This window comes from Cupressus sempervirens, chromosome 10 (genome assembly GCF_028749045.1).
Source record: "Cupressus sempervirens isolate cs-2001-9-10 chromosome 10, ASM2874904v1, whole genome shotgun sequence".
Taxonomy (NCBI): domain Eukaryota; kingdom Viridiplantae; phylum Streptophyta; class Pinopsida; order Cupressales; family Cupressaceae; genus Cupressus; species Cupressus sempervirens.
In genome coordinates, this window is record NC_143127.1 from 790,830,674 (window position 1) to 790,853,031 (window position 22,358).

General features: G+C 39.4%; 1 protein-coding gene across 1 annotated transcript in view; it reads right to left on the reverse strand.

Moving 5' to 3' along the window:
* Nucleotides 1–20,696, reverse strand: part of LOC149536280 (uncharacterized) — a 74,456-nt gene extending 53,760 nt beyond the window's left edge. The window contains exon 1 of the mRNA XM_089803182.1: nt 19,290–20,696. Coding sequence (XP_089659308.1) covers nt 19,356–20,585 — 1,230 coding nt within the window. The 5' untranslated portion in view covers nt 20,586–20,696 and the 3' untranslated portion in view covers nt 19,290–19,355. The remainder of the gene's footprint in view (nt 1–19,289) is intronic.
* Between the last annotated feature and the right edge of the window lie 1,662 nt (nt 20,697–22,358).

Consider the following 22,358-nt stretch of genomic DNA (forward strand, 5'->3'; position numbering starts at 1 on the left):
AGGCGTACGGCAAGATGGTCATACACCATGTTCAGGATGTCGTACAAGGGGTCTCGTAGTCCATATGGTGTCTCAACAAGCCATATGGTGATCCCAACAAGCAGGCCATACAATGGCTACTGCAGCAATATGGTTATAGAGAAGGGTCGTACGAAGGTGAAGATGTCTCAACGTACGGAAATGGAAATGCACAGTTGGATCAAACACAAACCTGATCATATACAAAAGATGTTCATGAAATCTACACCACAATAGAGATTCGAATGCTAGTAATGATTTGTCGGAAGATAATGCTATGATTTGCCCGATCCGAGCGAAGTAACAAATACATCAACGGAATAGGGTGAGGGTTGAATCCCACCGGAACCGCACGAGCCAAATAGGGAACATCTTTCACTTCCGCAATGGCGAACCATAGTGAATCCCAACAGGAATTCGCTGTATAGAGAAAATACAATCCAAAGCATACCTACAGACTTCCTACAAGCCGTGCTTAAATACCTGTTGGAGAAACCTTTCCGAGGGTGTACAAAGATAGCGGATGGCGACACAAACTTCGAAAACAAAAATTAAAATGGGTCCGAGATAAAATAAATCAATCGGCCCATTACAAAGATTAATTTATTATTTATTTTATAACGGGAACATTACAGTCCTCCCGTCCCAAAATTTGCTTGTCCTCAAGCAAGTGCAATGTCAAGTGCTGGAGGATGTGCTCGCCTTCCCACGTTGCGTGGTCCAATGGTAGGTGTCGCCTACGTACCAAGTATTCCTTCACAGTGCGGTTCCGTAGGGTCTTTTCACGTACTTTGAGGATCTCAGCAAGTTCCAGAATGAGTTTTCCTTCTTTGTTGAGTGGCGGAAGGTTAGTAGCAACTGTAACGTTTTGCCCTATGCCTTTCTTCATACAGGAAACATGGAAGACATTATGAATGCAGCTCCCCTCCGGAAGTTCCAGTTCGTACGCTACCTCACCAATGCGACGGACCACGCAATAGGGACCATAAAATCGTGGCTTCAATTTCTCCTTCCCTATTCCCTTTAATAAAGACTATCAATATGGTTGGAGCCGGACCAGATCCCCCACTTCAAAACTCCTCTCTATCCGATGTCTGTCAGCATACATCTTCTGTTGATTTTGTGCCTGCTGTAGGTTTTCTTTCAAACTCCTCAATATGTCCTACCCCTCCTGAAGCCAATCCCTCGCCCTTGGAGCGCGACTGTCACCTAGAATTGTGTCGATGAAGGAGAGGGGTTCGTACCCGTACAGAGCTTTGAATGGCGCCATCCCGATAGACATGTGATACGTGGTATTGTAGCAATACTCCCCTAGATGGATCCATTTTACCCACGCTCGTTGTTGTGCCGAGACATAGTTCCGAAGGTACCCTTCAAGCCACTTGTTCACAATCTCTGTTTGACCGTCTATCTGCGGGTGGTAACTCGTGCTTGGTGATAATTTTGTTCTTGCCATCTGAAACAATTTTGTCTAGAAGATACTGACGAATTGTCCATTCTGATCACTGACAATGTTTTAGGGTAACCCGTGCAGACGAAAGACTTCTCTGAAAAACAGATCGGCAACTTGTGCAACCTGAAGGTCCAAGGGAATTGCGAAGAAATGTGCATACTTCGTCAATCTGTCAACCACCACGAAGATATAGTCCTTTCCATTCACCTTGGGAAGACCTGTTATGAAGTCCATTGATATACTTTCCCACTTATATTCGAGAATTGGCAAAGGCTATAGCAGCCCAACAAGCAGAGTGTGTTCGGACTTGTTCTGTTGGCAAACCATACATTCTCTTACATGCTGCAACACGTCCCCTTTTAGTCCCTTCCATGAAAACCTCTCCCGAAGACTTTTGTAAGTTTTAAGGAAACCAAGGTGTCCAGCCAGAGGTGAGTCGTGTACTTCCTTCAAGATCTTCTGCTTCAATTTGGACTCTGGCACCAGGTATATCCAGTCTTTAAAGTATATGATATCATCCACCACTCATTACCAATCATCGTGGGTGTGGCCATCCATTATTTCAAAGGCAGTTGTATTCTTGGAATATTCCACTAACAGTTGTGCCTTCCAGTCAGTTGAAATCTAGTCTAGTGAGCAGATGGTGGGTTTTCTGGACAAGGCATCTGCAACAACATTGTTCTTCCCTTTTACATATTCAATGTCGAAATCAAAAGACTGAACTTTGCTTACCCATTTTTGTTGCCGTTCGTTCAAGTCCCACTGCTATAGGAAATATCTCAATCTGTTGTGATCTGTACGGACAACAAACTTGGCACCTACCAAATACTACCAAAACTTGGTTAGTGCATGCACGATGGCCAACATTTCTTTGTCGTAGATGGAATACAGGCGTTCTGCTGGTGTAAGCTTTTTGCTCTGATAAGCGATGGGGTGTCTGTCTTGCGTCAGTACTGCTCCAATGCCTTCCCTGAACGCGTCGCACTCCAGAATGAATGGCCGAGTGAAGTCAGGTAGTGCAAGTATGGGACAAGTGCTCATGGCCTTTTTTTGCTTATCAAAGGTGAGTTGTGCCTCTTCGTTCCACTGAGGAATGACCCCTTCTTCATCAAATCCGTTAAAGGTGCACTAAGCTAAGAGAATTCTTTAACAAACCTCTTGTAGTAACTGCACAGTCCGAAGAATCCTCGCAGGTCCGTGAGTGATTTTGGGGGAGGCCAATCAAGGATAGCCCAAATCTTCTCCTGATGCACTTGAACCTCGTATTTACTAACAACATGCCCCAAGTACAATATCTCTGTCATCCCAAACTCACATTTGGACTACTTGGCTAACAAGGACCATTCCTCCATGATACTCAGAACTTCATTCAGATGCTTCAGATGTTCGTCCCATGTCCTCCTATAAATAAGATCATCAAAGAATACCAATAGATACTTACGCAATTGTTTGTTGAAGATGCGGTTCATGCATGATTGAAATGTAGCAGGTGCGTTGGTCAATCCGAATGGCATGACCAGGAACTCATAATGTTTGTCGTGGCAGCGGAAAACTGTTTTCTCCACATCTTCTCTCATTCGGATCTGATGGTATCCAGAACGGAGATCTATTTTTGAAAAATAGACCACTCCATGCAATTCATCCAACAACTCATCTATCCTTGGAATGGGATACCTATTCTTTATTGTTTTCTTGTTCAACGCGCGGTAGTCCACACACATGCGCATTGTCCCGTCCTTTTAGACCAACACTACAAATGATGCAAATGGGCTAGAACTGGGACGGACCCATCCTTTCTCTAGCAATTCCTGAATCGTCCTCTCGATATCATCTTTGAATTTCTTGGGGTGGCAATATGGTGTAGTTATGGTCGACTTTGCCCCTGATTCCAACTCGATAGTGTGTTCAAACCCTCGATGTGGTGGTATGCCAGGAGGAATATCCATGAAAACCTTTTCATGTCTACTTAAAATATCTTGGAGCTCATCATCCTGTGGAGGTGTTCTTTGCCCTTTTATAGGTTTCACCGAGATGAAACAATGCGCAGCCCACACAACGTCATCGTGCCGAAAGATTGCCTCCATCCGATGCGCAGAAACTTCCTTTGGACCTTTATTTGCCATTCCTTGGAGGACGACCTTCTTTCTGTCAACCACAAAAGTGAAGTCCATTCGTTTGAAACTCTGGGTGTATTCATCAAGGGTCTCCATCCACTGTACGCCAAGAATAACTTCCATGTCTGCCAAGTCCACTATGAAGAAGTCCTTAGTTACCATGTGATTTGCCATTGTGATGCTCAATTGAGGAACAAGATGCGTGCAGGACAGGAAAGTCCCTCCGGCTACCTTGACCTGAAAGCCTGCGTGCGCCTCCGTAGGGAGACTTCTTTGTCTTACCAAGGATGAGTTGATGAAATTTAGAGTTGTGCCGCTATCCAACATCACCGTAACCCTTTGTCCCTGAAGGGTACCCCGTACACGAAAAACTGTGCACCTCGGGCTACCAGCCAATGCAATGGCTCCTCCGCGCTAGACCAAAGCGGCGATTCTCTCTGTACGGTTTAGACTGATGTTGGTGTCTTGGTAGGGTTGGTTATCTTTAGCTGGCATTTCTTCTTGTTCATGTTCATCCTCATCATTAGAGACGACCTCAATGTAGTGGATCTTCCCTTTCTCGAGGCATCGATGACCAGGCTCCCAAGGTCCCTTGCAATTAAAACATAATTTCTTCCTCTTTGGAGTTCCTGTCGGGTAGCTTCATCCAACGACGGCGTCTTGGGCAAAGGTTTGTCCCTCGAAAACGTTGGCAGTTTCGGACGTGAGTGACTTCGGGAGGATGAGGATGATGTCGACGACAATGCCATACTTCGTGCCTTACTAATTGCTTCCGACAGGGTAGACGGATTGAATCCCTTCACCCAACCTTTTAGCAGTTCTGCCAGTCCGTCCATGAAGAGCACGACTCACCTTCTTTCGGAAATGTTTGTGACCAAAACAGAAAGTTTCTGAAACTTTGCAATGAACTGATCTACCGATCCAGTTTGCATCAGTTGTGCCAAATCTTTGAAATTGAGCTCAGGATCTTTCCCATCAAATCGTTCTATCAATCTCTCTGTGAATTCCACATGTCTTTATTTGATCATGCCCTAATGTGATGGTGTCGTGGTGCCACCATTCGTGCGCAACTCCCTCCAAGTGCAACGCAGCAAATTTGATTGCTTCTTCTTCTGGCATAGGATTCAGCTCGAAGTAGGTATCGTGTTGTGCCTCCGTCCGTGGTGGAAAAGTCGACATGGAAGGCCGAGAGCGTGCTAGCTGAGGGTTTGATTTTCCCGTCACCGAGTCTGCGCTGTGACCATTTTGTTCTCCAAATATTTTGTTCTCTGCCAACTTCTTGAGAGTTTCTTCCATGAGTCACTACGTATCAGTGATCTGTGCTTGATTCCTGGCAAGTTCCCTCAAAAGAGCCACAAGTTCGGCAACGGTTGGTTCCCGTTTGTCCGCCATTCGATCAACGGAATGTGTCCTCCTTTTCCAGCTATAAACTCTCATTCACTATCCACAGGCTGGCAGGAACTAGGCTCTGATACCACTATAATGTTCCTGTTCCCATTCGCAGAGGCTTGGACACCGAAACTCAGATTTTCAAATGAACTGGCAATGTGTACGAGAGGGGAGCAATTGGGTGAGCTGAGAGAAATCGTACAGGATGTAGTAATTGGTTGTACGGTGAGTATGGAGGGTGTGTGGTGTACGATATCTGCAAATTAAGAATGTCCATACGGTGAATGGAGTAATGCATACAGGGTCGTACACTATGACAAGATGGCATACGGTTAGAGCTGAAAGCCGTACGACAGGATAGCTGTACACTATGTTCAGGATGTCGTACGGAGGGTCTGGCAGTCCGTACGGTGTCTCAACAAGCCGTACGGTGATCCCAGCAAGCAGGCCATATGGTGGCTACTGTAGCAGTACAGTTATAGAGAAGGGTCATACGAAGGTGAAGATGTCTCAACGTACAGAAATGGAAATGCACAGTTGGATCAAACACAAACCTGATCATATACAAAAGATGTTCATGAAATCTACACCACAATAGAGATTCGAATGCTGGTAATGATTTGCCGGAAGATAATGCTATGATTTGCCCGATCCGAGAGAAGTAACACATACATCAACGGAATAGGGTGAGGATTGAATCCCACCAAAACCGCACGAGCCAAATAGGGAAGATCTTTCACTTCCGAAATGGCGAACCACAGTGAATCCCAACAAGAATTCGCAGTACAAAGAAAATACAATCCAAAGTATACCTACAGACTTCCTACAAGCCGTGCTTGCATACCCGTCGGGGAAACCTTTCCGAGGGTGTACAAAGATAGCCGATGGCGCCACAAACTTCGAAAACAAAAATAAAAATGGGTTCGAGATAAAATAAATCAATCGGCCCGTTACAAAGATTAATTTATTATTTATTTTATAACGAGAACATTACATTGAACTCCCATGTAATCATTCAGATGTGTTGTGTAAATCAATATGTATATGTGACATAACCCTAAAAATAGAATTATTACATGCATTATGATTATCTGATTTGATTGCAGGTTCCAAGACAGGCTTATCTCATCTTATTTCTAGGTTAAGATCCCTAGCTATATTGTGTTTCTTGTTACATTTGGAATTGTGAATTTAGGGTAAAGTATAAGGTGATCCCAAAAAGGAGATATTACAATCTTCACCTTTCAAATCACCAAATCTACTATCAAAGGCCCTTTTCTCCATTTTAACCCAGTTGTTCATCTGATAACAAATTTATCCAGCAAGTACCAGCAATTTCATGTAACCAACTTTGCCAGAAGAAGATTCTAGAAAACTGAATAGGTAAAAGTTCCGAACAGACAATACCAAGCATCATTAACAAAAGGAAGAAATCTTACCAAAAACTAGGTTATTATCAAGGGCAATCAAATATTGAAATAGTTAAAATCTGTAACTGAAATTTTAGAAAGTTGTTTGTGACAAAAAAGTTGAAGGTTAATAGCTACAGAAGAATTATCATTTGAAATTCTAAAAATTCAATTTATTGATTAGAGAAATAAAAATGAAGCAAAATAACTAACAAAAGAAGTAGAATTCATAAAAATTTAACAATCACTCTTATTTTTGAGTTTGATTACAGCATACATGTTATTCAATGAGTATCACAGCCCAATTTCTCACCCTACTGTATCTTATCTGAGCATCACACTCCCTGTAATAAACAAGAAATGCTATCCTAAACAAAGAAAAATTCCTAAATAACCCAATACAGTGGTCACAACGACATTCCATAGATTAAGTGAATGATTATAATTTAACATAATAGGAACTGGGTATTGATTGGGATTTAATGGTTGCATACATCCTCCCTATCTTTCAGGAATTTGAACCTCAAGGATCAAATAACCCAAGAATTTAACTACCTTGACTTGCCCTTCTACCAAATTAGGTGCTTTTACAATGTTTCACATAGTTTCTCTCTACTTCAAGCCCCTTGCTAGATCAGAAATCATCCTGTTGTACCAAATGGTTTTCTTTCTATTTTCATAGCATCTTACAGTCTTAGACCCACTTTTGAGCAGTTATCCTCCACTAGAAGCAATAATGGCTCTTCTCATCATTTCCCCGACCTTTTATTGTGCTTGCAATAAAAAATTAGAAACAAAATTCAAGGTAAGGGAATAAAATATTATGGCATCTTCAATTTTGTCTTTGTAGTTTGTATCTTTTCCGTTGTTTCTTGCCCTGCCACAGACTGTCAAGAGCCCATTGTTTTCTCTTAATCTATTTTTGCTACCATATCAACTTCTAGGATGCTCACAATATGATGCCGTTCACATGCATTCTTCACAATGTCGGCCTTTTTCATGTGGGCTACTTCTCCATCCTCACATATGATACCTTCAAAGATCTCTCTCTGCTGCTGCTTCAACTCTAATATTGATTGCATCCACAACTGCAACACCTTGGGCCACTTCTAGTGATAGGCAACATTACTCTTCATTGCAGTCTTCAGACACTTATCCTCTCCCATTATAATCATCAATATTTTCATAGTCTTCAAGGTAACACAGTGCAACATATTACTGCCCACTGGTAATCATGCTGACTCCTCGAGGAATTTAGTCTTTCCCTAATCAAACAATTATATTCCTTGACAGATCCTACACTCAGTGGCTTCCCTATCTGAAAATAGCTCTTGCTCACAAATTAAATATTCATGCCTACCAACTGTCTTCACCTTTGACATCCCTTGAATCCTTGTGTTTCAGCTTCATTTGCTTATCTTTGATTTTCTTCGTCTCTGCTTTGTCTTGTTCTTTCTTCCCACTTGGCTATCCCTCGTCATAAAACAACTTTACATCTACATGGACAGCCAGAGCCATGACTCTCATCTCAACTACTCAAACCTCTCCTCACAAGTTCTCAAATCCCAACATTTTAGGATACTCTAATACCAAACTGATGCAGAGTTTTCTATAATATGCAAGAGCTCGTAAGAGTGAACAGGAAATTAAAATAAAATTAAAACTAACAGCAGGAGCAAATTGTAAATGTTTTGCCCAGAAATAATGAAAACAGCAATAAAGAAGAACAAAAGATGCAATGAATTTATCCTGGGAAAACCCTTGAGCTTGAAGGGAAAAACCCGGCCACACCAGAAAATATCACTTTTATTGATAATAAAAAAGAGTTCAAGTACAATGTGTTCCACTTGATATAGTACATCATTACACTAAACAATCACAAATATAAATTAAAATGAGAGGCTCTTTATATTACACCCGAAGGTCTCTTCAATTTCCAAATACAAGACTCTTCAAGTTTCCAATCGCATGACACATCTCTTGAAATATCCCCAATAGATATTTACCCAGTATAACACAGGGATGTGTCCCCCCCCCAAACTGGGCCGACTCGGAGACAGGGACGTCCCCGGGACGAGGGGACGAAGTCTCGGCGTTTCGGGCGGCGCCACTGCCGCCGAAAACAATGAGACGTCTTCGAGATGGGGGAGATGTCTTCGAGATGGCGAGATGTCTCCGAGTCTGTGGGTGCGGGGGGACGCCAAAGAGTCTCCTTCACTAAGGGGAGACGCCAAGGAGTCTCCTTCATTGCGGGGGGATGCCAAGAAGTCTCCTTCATTGATTTGACATTTTGATTTGGACTCTTGGAGACTTGTAAGTTTTGTTTGCATTATATACTTATTTTGATATCATGATTCATGGCAAATGATACTTATTATAATCATCTTTATGTCACAACTCATATGATCATTGATTACTATTAGATAGTAGAAGCTATATACTCATACTATTGATCCGAAGGCTGAAATATAGAGTCTAGACTAATATTTATTATTCATTGATGTTTAATGTTCAATGTTCATTGTTTGTTTGTCATTTGATCATGAATCATGATGTTCCAATTGAAAACTTCAATGCAATGTTCAATATTTAAGTTTTTTACATCTTTGTATCTTATATTGTATAATTGTAGTACATCTTTTCATAACTAGCATTTTAATTGCCATATGTATAGTATATATACCCCGGCTCCTTTCGCCACCCCCCCATCCCCCGCCGCCATCCCCCCGCCGTCCCCCTATTGTCCCCAAATCAAGGCCCCTCTGTCCCCCTGCCTCGGAAACTTGTCCCCCCGTCTCCCAGGGTGGTGTAACTATGTATTTACCCGATTTCTTTCTCCAAATAATATTCAAAACATAAACATATGAAGATGCATTAGAAACCAACAATATAAACCAATAAATTCTCATAAAGTACCTTAAAATATGTTATTGCATTATACCTCAGCAATACAATAACTAACATTCAAAATCCAATCTTAAACATAGTTTTACAACCATATTGGAATACTAAGGAAAGAACCTATAAGCACATGCAAGATACCTGATGTGACATCTCCACGGACAATGGGTTTGCGCCCACTGTCTACTGCCACGAGGGGCTACGTCCTCACGTTGGATGGAAGCTTAAGCTTTCCGAATAACTCTCATAGAAAGAAATTGAGATCTGAATCATAAACCAAGCATGTCCAAAAGAATGAGTCTCTCTCCTTTTTAATCCTCAAAGTTGTGACTCTTCAACTCCCTTATTGTCTTTTCATCTTATCCCTCCTCACTTTTGCCTACTTTATAATATTAAATTGACCTTTTAAAAATTTAATTCACGCTCTCATAGTCAATTTTAATTATATATGAATATGTCTTTAAATTTTCTAATGTCCCAAACAATGGGACATTACAAGTCTTCCCTCCTTGAGATTGCTTGTTCTCAAACAATCAATGCCAAGATCCCATATGAATCTGCAAGTGGCTCTGTAGCCCAATCTGAAAACAAATCCTACCACATCGCGGAGCAAAGTGTCAAAATGCAACCCTTCCATCAACCAGATTCCTCTATCCCAAGTTAAACTATGAAGTATTGTTGCATCTATAGGTTGTACAATTTTGATCATAATTGCATCTAGTCTCAAAGTGTGTAGAACTACAACAAAATCCTCGAAATGCCATAGATACCTACAGTCAACACCTGGATCCCAAACCCTGTTGTCATGACCAGTTGATATGATGAGGCATAAATGTATCAAGGAGCAATGTATAACTCAGTAGATGGTGACGACCCGACCTAGATAGTTGATGTAAGAAACAAGTTGCTCAAAAGCTGAAAACAACACCACAGGCACATCAAATACCATACTGTCATCATCAATCCAGAGAATCCCTAAGTACATAGGTGCTATAAGTAAGAATGAAGCTGGAAAACCATTCCCTAAGATTGAAACATAACTCTCATCAATACTCCACCAAGATCTATTCAATGGTTGATGTATGAAATCCATCCAACTCCCATATCGATTGAAATCAGGAACCATATTTGGGTTGATCAAAGGATGAGCAACTGTAGTCAATTCACCACACCAATCCTGTGACCAATATTCACCGCTAGGAACTGTATCTGGATCCAATATTCTTAAGTCAAGATCATCCTCTTCATGACCATCAAAAGGAGTTCCCTCGTTTATCTCAAAAAGGGGATTATCGAAAGTCCAATCAGCATCTACTTCAAACATGGGTTTGTCTACAAGCTAAATGTGATATGAAATTTTAGTACTTGGTCTTTTGGGACAACTATCCAAGTTATAAGTCTATTGAATGCTATCAAGTTCATCAATTACTTGGAAAAACTCCTGCCTCTCTTTACCCTCATGTTCCCAATCAATGATTCATGATCCTAACCTAATTTTCCGCTTCCTGAAGAGAAATTTGAGTATCACCCAATGCCTCATAAGCATATTTAAGCTCCCTATTGAGCTCCATGATCTCATTCCTTTCTTTACTCAACAAATCAACATATATTCCAGCAACCTTAAGAATATAATCCATGTCGGAAAGCAAACACAAATAATCTAATTTCATAGATTCAAGGGTTGTTTTGACTACCTGCAAATCAGCAACAAGCCAATCTCCTTCCACTCCCTTTTGAGCCTTCCTATAAAGATCCTCAACCATCCTGTAAGTGTTGTCATAACGTACCAAGGATGCCACAACCATGTGTTCACTAACCTTCAATTGGTTCTTTAAGGCATGCATCTCATTATTGTCATGTTGAAGCAACTCATCATCTTGCAGTGTCATCTTGGATTGTTCCTCTATATTTATATCATGCATATGAAGAACATATGGTTCATCATACAAAGACTCCAACATGTTACTTCGAGTACAACCGGCCTCATCAACATGTTTATCAAAGCTAACCTCCAAATCACCAACGTAGAAACTTGTATGTTCCTTATCCACATCTGAAATCATCTTATCTACATTTTTCCCTGCGCTGGTCTGAATTTCTTTTGCCTCCTCTTCATTATTACGATTCCCACAAATAGGATTGAGTGTACTAGTGTCCTCACATGTCAAGCAGATCTATTCCTGCCTCGTTGGAATTCTTTTAACTTGTAAACCCTTCAAGTTCTTCACTATCAGCTACAAAATTTTCTTCAACACCACATCATTATAGGCTGTTGTAGGAGATGTTATTCGCATAATCTCATTGAGACAAGAAGCAACCACAAGGTTAACCTATTTATCTGGATGCTAAATAAACCTGGGTTGGACCAAGGTCACTATTGAAGGTTGTAAAGCCCAATTTAAGAGTCTACAATCTGCCTGCTATATACTGGTCAAATAAGTTTCTCTCTCTTCCAATTTGGAGAGAACATCATTTGAGGATTCCATGTATTCTAGTTGCAACCCAAGGGCGTATAACCAACCCAATCGTTTTTCTTTCTACAAGTCTCTTAGCTGAGGACGATTGAATGTAATGTTAAATTCCTCTGAGTAGATCGTTACTGTAATAACCTGTCTAAACTAAGTTTTCTTGCTGCCTTCAAATACTGTTAACCCATATTCCTAAGCTGGTTCTGATTTTCCTGCAAAGATCCCTTATTCTGAGTGTGATAATACTCCACAAAGAAGGCTCTCTTTTATACATATATTAAGCTCTATATCACTGCCTGTTTTGCCTGACTATATCAATTCTCACAAATGTTTGTACCCTGGTTTTTGAAATGTGCATATACATCTGGATATTAAAATTGACCACAAATCTCCTTCGAAGGATTTATTCTACACCCTTCAGATCTTCACTTCAATATTCTCAATTACAACAACGCTTGTGTTCCTCTTTCACAAATGGATATTTAACATCTCAAGTATCTAAGTTGGTTGTTCAACTAAACACTCTTGATTTCTGGAACAATTTCAAACCACTGAAACAACCATCAAGGAAAATGCCAAATACCCACAACTATTTCTCAAGGTGCGTTGGCAATGTTTGGTACTAATAACTCGCACCAAACACCCAAAACAACCACAATGTCAAAGACTCGTTACTAAATTTGTATACTCTATTAATTCAGTAATACAACTCAACTTTTGCATGGTGAAGAATTAGTAGCCTTCTTCTGAAAGATTGCTCATAGCATGGGTTCTTGCCGCTATTAAGCTCCTACAATTCTAACTTGTTCATCTTAAATGCCAACTTGGACAACTGACAATCCCTATTTACTATTGTTATTTAAAATCACTATTTTTAACCCCTCCATGCCAAAGAAGAACTCCATGGTTACATTCCAACTAGGACATGTTACAATTTCGTGGCAAACACGAATGAGAGAAGGGGTTACGTTTCTAGTTTGCTCGATTCTTCTCTTACAACTATTGCAATTCACACAGATGAATGGACTTATATCAAAGCAAAAGCTACAGAATATGAGTTGAGTAAACATCTAAAAAACAATGGCACCTATAGCAACACTTCAATGTCAAATCCAGATTGATGTCCACGTTGGGACACACTTGACCCACTGTATACAACAACATGGTCAGTCTTAAAGAGTACGGAAGGTTTGTCCAATCACCTAATGCAGGGTGAGTATTGTATGGAATTTCCAGGCCACAGACATCTCTGTGGTGACAATCTCGATCACCTGAGCATATGTAAGCATGAGGAATGGACTCCTACAACTTCTCGTCACCCAATTCTACAATTGGAGAGCCCAACGGAGACCTGAGCATTCACCATGTTTCCAAACAATCAATCCTTGTTCAAACCCATCTCCCAACACTGATAACACCATCACCTGGCAAGGTATGTCATGGTTGTATATTTCTCAATTTGTATTTGATTTGTGCTCCTCCAATGCCAACGCAATCGCTTTTGTGAAATGCTTAATACCTATGCTCCATTCTTCTATAGCTAATAGACCACATCTAGTCACCTTAAAGTTATGTGAATAGTAGAAGGAGCTCGTCCGTCAATGATTCTGCCAAGAGTTAAACAAAAAAGGTTTGGGGCTACGTCCAAACACTCCGCATGGTTGTCATCCTATGCTAGCAAACAATTAGAGTCACCTATTACTTTGCAAATTCTGGGACTGATTTTTTCTTTCTCCAAGAGTTTTAGTTGCCGCTTAGTTAGACTAACATATCCCAGCTCGGCACCTATGAATCGCCTCCAATCAAGGTTGTAGATATAAACCAGAAGAGTATCGAAAACTTAGAGATTTTATCTTTGTACTCTTAAAAAATCCCGCAATAGGTCATAAGATATATGGCACCAATATTTTCTTTCCCAATATTTATTTTCCAAACATTCACGGCAGGTGAATAATTTGAAACATTCCCCCACCTTGCAGACCATTTACAAAATCTCCCTCTGCACCATTTGTAATGGTTTTCCAGTATTCTAAGTAGATGGACCACAACAAATGTATGCCCAGAATTCAATCTCGTAAACTCCGAATACTTCCTATCAGCTTAAAATATTTTTGATAAATCCTTATAAAAATTTGTCTTTGTTATGACTCCATAGGATTGCAAGAAGACCAAGCTCTGATACCACTAAAATATCCTCAATAGATATTTTTACCCGATTTCTTTCTCAAAATAATATTCAAAACATAAACATATGAAGAGGCATTACAAACCAACAATATAAACCAATAAATTCTCATAGAGTACCTTAAAATGTGTTATTGCATTATACCTCAGCAATACAATAACTAGCATTCAAAATCCAATCTTAAACACAATTTTATAGCCAGATTGGAATACTAAGGAAAGAACCTGTAAGCACACGCGAGACACCTGATGTGACGTCTCCACAAATAATGGGCATGCGTCCACTGTCTACCGGCACGAGGGACTATGTCCTCACGCTGGATGGAAGCTGAAGCTTTCTGAATAACTCTCGCAAGAGAGAAACTGAGATCTGAATCATAAACCAAGCATGTCCGAAAGAATGAGTCTCTCTCCTTTTTAATCCTCAAAGTTCTGACTCTTTGACTCCCTTCCTGTCTTTTCGTCTTATCCCTCCTTGTCACTTTTGCCTACTTTATAAAAATAAAATGACCTTTTTATAAATTTAATTTACGCTCTCATAGTCAATTTTAATATTATATGACACTGTCTTTAAATTTTCTAATGTCCCAAAAAAGGGGACATTATATCTCAAATATTATATTATCTCAAATATTATAATAAATATCTTTTCCAACTATTAACACAATATAGAGGTATTTTCTCAATAGCAAAATTAGAGATGAAGATCTCTATCGCAGCTACAATCTTCAACACTCCCTCTTAGCAAGAAAGAGATCTTTAGTATGGCAGGCACACATAGCCGCAACGAAAGATGTTAATGATAAATTATCATCTCATTAAAACAGGTTAGCTTAGCATAACATAATTCACCATAGTTACTTCATAAGCACGTAAAAATTAAAGTCATGGAGTCGTGCAAGTGACTTCCCCCGCGCCTACTCACAGAGGGTGGTCCAATGGTTTCCACCTCAATCTTCTACTAAAGAAGAATGCATTTACAGCTTTCCTCATAACAAAGGGTGTATCCAAAGGCTTTTGCCTCAAACTTCTCCCAGAGAAAAAATTATTTCCACCATGCCTCATCACAAAGGGTGTTCTAAGGGTATTCACATCAAACTTTTCCCCAATAAGAATACATTTCTACCATGTCTCATTGCAGAGGGTGTATCTAAGGGCTTTCACCTCGAAGTTCTCCTAAAGAAGAATGCATTTCCACCATGCCTCGTCATAGAGGGTGTATCCAAGGGCTTTCACCTCAAACTTCTCCCAGAGAAGAATGCATTTCCACCATGCCTCATCGCAAATGGTGGATCCACCATACCTACTCACAAAGGGTGGAACAAGGGATTTCACCTCAAACTTCTCCCTCTCATAGAAGAACTCATTAACAACATGTATAAGAATGGATGAGATTCCATAGAGACTCCCTCTCAACAAGGATACCTTTGATCACCACAATAGAATAGTTGACGCAATTTCCCTTTGAATATCATGGTATCATCAAAGCAACATTATAGTGTTCATGATCACTCCTCATCTCATTGCTTATTGTTGTACCCTACAACCAAGAGAGATTAATTAATAACTCATTAAGTCAACTTATTATATAGAGATCAATTCTAAAACAAAACACTATTCCTAGTGCTATAATAAAAAATCAAATATCATAAAATACTTATCTCCTTGCAACCAAGAGAGATTAATTAATAACTCATTAAGTCAACTTATTATATAGAGATCAATTCTAAAACAAAACACTATTCCTAGTGCTATAATAAAAAATCAAATATCACAAAATACTTATCTCCTTGTTGTCTAGTTTCCTCAACCCTCCAATCATAATGAGCACATTGTTAAAACAATGCATCTATTCTCTCCAACTCCTTAGTAGCTGCTTAGATGACAGCTGAAGAAGTCGGAGCAACCGTGTTGACAACCTTATACCCAATTTTATTCAAAATATTTGATAGCTCTCTTTGGACTCAACTGCTCGTTCTCAGAATTTTAGCAAATACTCAAAGTTTTAACTAGCCGATGGGCTTGTAATAGATCTAACTGAATAAAAATGGAACTCACAATATATCAACATCGTTTTCTTTGATCTACTTGAACAAACAAAGGAAGAAAGACGGACTGACACCAATCTGTCATTACAAAATGAACAGACTTTGCTGGTTACAAATATATGCCAAGAATGAATCGGCAAAGAGAACACATGATTCCATTATAACCAATAATACCAAAACTGCTCGATATTAAGGAGACTTCCGCTAAAATTTAAAAGGCACACGGACACGTTAGCAGCAACAATACCAAGCCATCTTGTGCATGAACTTCCAAGTAAGACAGAAATAATGATGCCAGGTCAGAAAATGAGAGTGACCACTTAGGAAGCGTAAGACATAAAAAGAAAGGAAGTAAAGAAGGTAAAAGGATGTCGTCAACCATTTTTTGAGAGCATGATGCTGTTATTGCCAGCTGCCACAGGAGTATTTCATCAGATTTTGGACTCTTCAGGCAGCATTAATCTCTCAATTCTCCAGACCCCTTAAATTTCAAAACCCTCGACACCCCTCTCAACTGGAGTTTGCAACCCTCAAAGAGCAACAATAGAGTGGAAAGATGAGGGAGGAAAATGATTATTGGAAGCAGTACAGATTACATGGGCAAAACTAGTGCTAAAGAGGGTCAGGCTTCGAGTCGCTCTAAGAAAAGAGGTTGCAGCAATTATATGCATGTTAGCTCATGGATAGACACAAATAACGCCACAACCACTACCTCTAAAATCTCTGTTAAGAACCCTTAGGCTTCCAGACAAATTGATGATATGATGTATAGTGTCAGAAAATAATAATAGCGCATGCACATGAAAGAGAGACATACGATAAAATCCAGAACCAATGACAAATAGTACCAGTTTTGCAGCTCCGGAATAAAACAGAGGGACAAGAATCATCACAGCCCATCTTTAAAAAAATATTTCTGAGAAAATTCACAGTAGATCATCACTGGTAGATTACCTCTCATGCAGCTAATAAATCATTAACACTTCTTTATATGCTGTAATCAAACTTGGCTCTGATAGCATGTTAATGTTTTGCCCAGAAATAATGAAAATAGAAACAAAGAAGAACAAAAAGGAACAAAAGATGCAATGCATTTGTCCTGGGAAAACCCTTCAGCTTGAAGGGAAAAACCCAGCCACACCAAAAAAAAAATCCCTTTTATTGATAAGAAAAATGAGTTCAAGTACAATGCTTTCCACTTGATACAGTACATCATTGCACTAAGCAATCACATACAGAAATTAGAATGAGACTCTTCATATCACACTCGAAAGTCTCTTCAATTTCCAAATATAAGACTCCTCAAGTTTCCAAACAAATGACTCTTCACATGACACATATCTCTTCATATAATATTATCTCAAAAATTATCATAAATATCTTCTCCAGCTGTTGACACAATATAGAGGTATTTTCTCAATAGCAAAATCAGAGATAAAGATCTCTATCACAGCTAAAATCTTCAACACAGATTCATTACAAATTAAACCACCACTTCTCCTGAATTTGGCTGCGGGAACCCTCACACACACACTCCCTCTACTAAAAGAAAACTACTATCCAAAAATAAGAAAATTTGAAATTTCATAAAATAAGTGAAAGCCTAAAACTGACAGAAAGTACGAATTAAACAGCATTTAATGGTCAGTTAAATCAAACGGGATGAGCTCAAGTGGTTAATCGACAAGGCTTTCATAACTGACACATGTTCAAATCTCCGAGGGACATGTTGCATGTTTCAATGTACAAAGTGTTGAATGTTGAATCAGGTGAACTACCATTTCCAAATTTTGGGTGTCAAATATCCCATCAGACAGGGGCTGGCACAGTCTTTGGTAGATTTGATGGAAGCCTCAGTAAGGGCATCCAGGCCAAACGGTACTGCATAAGAGGAATTTATCAGTTAAAAAAGAAAGACAAAATGATGAATCAAGCTACCTGGATACAATGCAGGATAAATTGTCTGATTGTGCAAGATGGGAGAGGAGAAGATATCACAAATGTGCTAACCTGTCTGAAGATTAGAAGGATGGAATGCATGAATAATATAGGGTATAAAATCCACTAGATTTGGGAGCTTGTCTCCTTTTATAATGATTTTGGTTTATAAAAGGCTAAGATGAATTATGGACTCCGCATCATTGGTTATGAAGTCCTTATCCCAAAAACTTAAAAAGGTTTTAAAAATAGCTGTTGTAAAATAGCCATTGCACTCATAATTTATTTATTTATAGTTGGGTTTAGGCATAGTAAGGTAATTTACAAATAGCTTGATACCTTTCTGATTTGCTATCTATCTGCAGATTTTGAGTACAAAATCAATCAGACAAACTGTACAACTCCATAACCTCTTTGAAGAAAGAAATGCTGGGGATGTTGGCCTACATGTTAAAAAGTTAACAACGTGTCTTGTACAATGTTTACCAAATAGTCATTTCTAGGACTTCCGTGACATGTTTTAGCGCTAAAACAGCACAAAGTAAGATAACAATTTTGGCAGCTGTACCAGAATATTTGGGCTCATTCAGAACTATTTTTCAAGATTTTGCCCTATTTTGTTGTGAAGTTTCTCCCTCGGGAACGTGCACAATTGAAAGAGTGTTAGGCTCTTGACAGGCCATTTCCAGAACCTCTACCTGCCCCATTTTCTATTATGTTGACATTGTCCCTCCAGTTTGAATAACAAATATGTACGAATACTCCTAAGTTATGATCTTTACAAGTTAAATAAAATACCGAAGGCATTCCTTAAATAAACTGAAAGCAGACTAACGACCCCATTTCTAACAACTCCAATCTCGGATTGTGCAAACCGCAGAAATTTTTTTAAAAATCAACAACGCTTTCAGAAACCACAAAAATCCTAACATGCCATTAAATTGCCGGCGAACCAACTCAAAATAATCACCTAGCGTCCATCAAGGTCCAAAGTAAAATGCATATAAATGAACCAAAAAAGTTTTGACTTCTAATTCTCTAGATTCTGTTTGATGAAATTATTGGCATGTGTTCAGTGAGAAACATTAGACAACAATGAGGTGCCTTGCTGAATTAGTATAAACATCTTTTACAGTGTACATAACCAAAACTCTGCTGATGGCATCTGGGGAAAGGAAAAAAATCATTATCCACAGGTTCATCTAGCAGAATTATGGCTACAGCTGATTCATTAATGACCATTCCCAAAACTATCGATATACATCATCCCATATGATGTACAGATTGATAATTATTATTTCTTTAATTTTCCTAGAGACTGACTTGGTCGTTGCATTTGGAAAATTTTCGGCAGTAAAGAAGATTACCATTGCATGTATCCCTGGAATTTGTGAGAAAGTAAGACGCCTTATCTGATCTGTGTGCCACATTGGCTATGTTTGATAACGGTGCCTAGAAAGTGGTGGGGGGAAGGTATATCCAGCCTTAATAGCTGCTTCCACAATATCAGCATCCTCGAACCCAACAGGAGGCTCTCCCGAAAAATGCATGATGACATCCATAAGTGTCTTTGGAAAAGGCTTGTGCTCCTCGCGCCGCCTCTTTGGAACAGATTGGCTATCCCTTTTCTGTCCTGTTTCGGTATCCTTTCCCAGATCTGTAAGTGTATTTTTCTGCACGGAATCAGTTGTGAAATAAGTTGGTAAAACTCTGCATGCCCTGATTTCCTCGCCCTCACTAGTTTTTTCCTGCCCTTGTGCAAAGCTACGAGAAAAGGGCATTTCCGTATCAGTTTGGTTGTAGTCTTTAAAGCAACGGGTTTCGAAATTTGGGGCCAACTGCGTATCAATGGGACTGAAATTGGTGGTTTGATAGTTGTCGAATTGGGTATGGAGATTTGGGACCAACTGGGTGTCAATTTGACTTGAATTCGGGGTTGGACGGCTGTCAAATCGGTCAATGTGTGTTGCAGCACCCAATTGCGTAGCAGGCTTGCGTATATCGACGGAGATATCTTCAACAATATCAGGAAAAACTATGGCATTATGAGTGGTCTCCATTTGAGTTTTCTCCTCCTCCTCCTCCTCGCCCATAATTCGGCGACAAGCAGCAGACTTAGGGTTGATCTTCTTCTTAGACTTTGAAATTCTCTGGACTCTCTTCGAAGAAACGGAAGACGGTTCAGGTACGGAAAGCTCCAATCTAACTGGGGATGGAGAGTGGTCATTTAAAATAAGGCCACCTAAGGCGAAGGATTTGGCGAGTACGAAATTTTGGGGTTGAGTACTCAGGGAACAATCTCGGTCGCTCTCAAACTTGGGTTCAAAACTATCATCATCGTCATTAGCACTTGCAGGAGGCTGTTCCTCTTCCTCGTCTTTCTCATCTGAGTTTTGTGTATCCGTTGGTGTATATATCATTGTTGGACGACAGCCCACTGTGAATTTGTCTTGGGCAGAAAGGCGAGAGGACGTTGGCGTTGTCTGCTGGGAAGACGGGAGCAACTTGGAAGGGCTTTCTTTCTGCGATTCATGCTCCCATTCGGGAATTCGGCGTAGTTGTTCTTCTTGGGAGGAAGAAATGAAAGATTCCAAAACAATGGCCTCTAGCTTAGAAACCTCTCGTTCCTTGGCATCGCCGTCCTGCCGCTCCTGCTCTGCCATATCCTCTTTTCGGAAGGGTTGTCCATGCAGCTTGCTTGCTTTGATAGTCGAAAAGATGTGATCCTTTTCACTGCGGGGAGCTGCTTTAAGGGCCGTTTGGCCGTCAATTGAGCATTGGAACTTGTTATTTTCGATGTGTTACAGTTATTCTGTATTTATTATTCCTAAATATAAAACCTTCTCCTCGCTTACATGATATGGATATACAAGGGTATTGGACTTGCAAATATTTTGATTGTTATATTTTGATGGTTCTTGCTTGCTTACATCCACATGATCCATTCTCATTGCCATCCACTTGGGTTTTGCATCTATGATAGAAGGAAAGCCCATTTTGTACATGGTCATCTTGCTTTCTTACTAGGTGAATCATTCTCATTAGCCTTTGTTTGCTTACTTGCATAAATGTGGAAGATTCTTTTAATCAAACTGGAAGATTGGATTAGGGCATTTTGGAGCATTTCACCTCAAGTTATGCAAAGCAAATGCATATTGTTGACTTTGATATAGTAGAGGGTCTGCAATGGTCGCCATTAATGGAAGCCCTAGAGGTGGAAAGATTATGTTGGAATTGATATTATCATGGTAGAACCAAAATTATCGTGAGGTTGTGAAATTATCTAGCTCCTAAGCTTTTCTCCTTCAAGGTAGATCCATCTGGACTTAAAATTATCACAACTTTTGTATAATCTATGTGTCAAGTAGAATTGCATCTAGATTAGGCTCACTAGAGAAAGGCTTGTGTGGACTACAAAATCCACCATTTTCTGCAAATTTGTATTACTATGTTGTTAATCATGGATTTGGGACAACGAATCAAAAAAAATTTATTAAATTATGAAAAACTCAAATGGGAATAGGAATTGGAATTTGATATTCCATCTATTTATGTGGAATTGTAAATGCTCAATTTTTGGGGCAAAATGGGAATATGTATTCTTATGTCCAAATCTGATTTGGTGCATCCAAATGGAGGATTTGAAATTTTGAGTATTTACATATCCCTATTCCAGTCCAATTCTAGCAGCCAAACAAGCCCTAACATCTGACTTTGATAAGTCGAGCAAATTGTAATCATTTTCATAGCAGAAAGTTGCTTTATGTGTCAATTGGAATAGATTAGAGGTTGGAGATTTGTGCAAGTTTCATGATGTAGGTTGGTTTCTAATTTTTAGGAAAGGGAAGGGGGGTTTTATGTTTTCATGGAATTTTCATGGGGTAACTGCTTATAATTGTGAAAAAAGAAAAATTGAATATTTTCTTATTTTTATAGAGTGGTTATTATTTAGGGAGTGAAAATAAAAACTAGTCCATTTACTCGCATGAATAGGAATTGAGAATGAGCATTTTTTTATTCTAGATTTGTTAATCCGAAATTTGCTATTCTAGATTTTTTATTCCACACCCTGTTTGGTTCTACAAAACTAAAATTGGAATTTGAGTTGAAATGGCTTCTAGATCTTTCTCTTAACTTTCTCCAAAACTTATGCTAATCCGTTCATTGGCATCCTCATCCATTTCGTCAATTTTGTCATCAAACTCCTCAATTGCGTCATTTTCATCAGAATCTCCTTCCAAATTCTCCTTCCACTCCAAACAGTTGTCAACAACCCTCATTGAAAAGGCTTTATCTAAAACCTTAGCATTTGTAATAAAGAAAAGTGTATAAATTTGCTTGATTGTGTACTATATCTTGAAGTATTTCACTGTCATGTATGGTAGGCAGGGGCCTTTGACCAGTTAAATCTAACCAATGAAATATTGTAGGAAAAA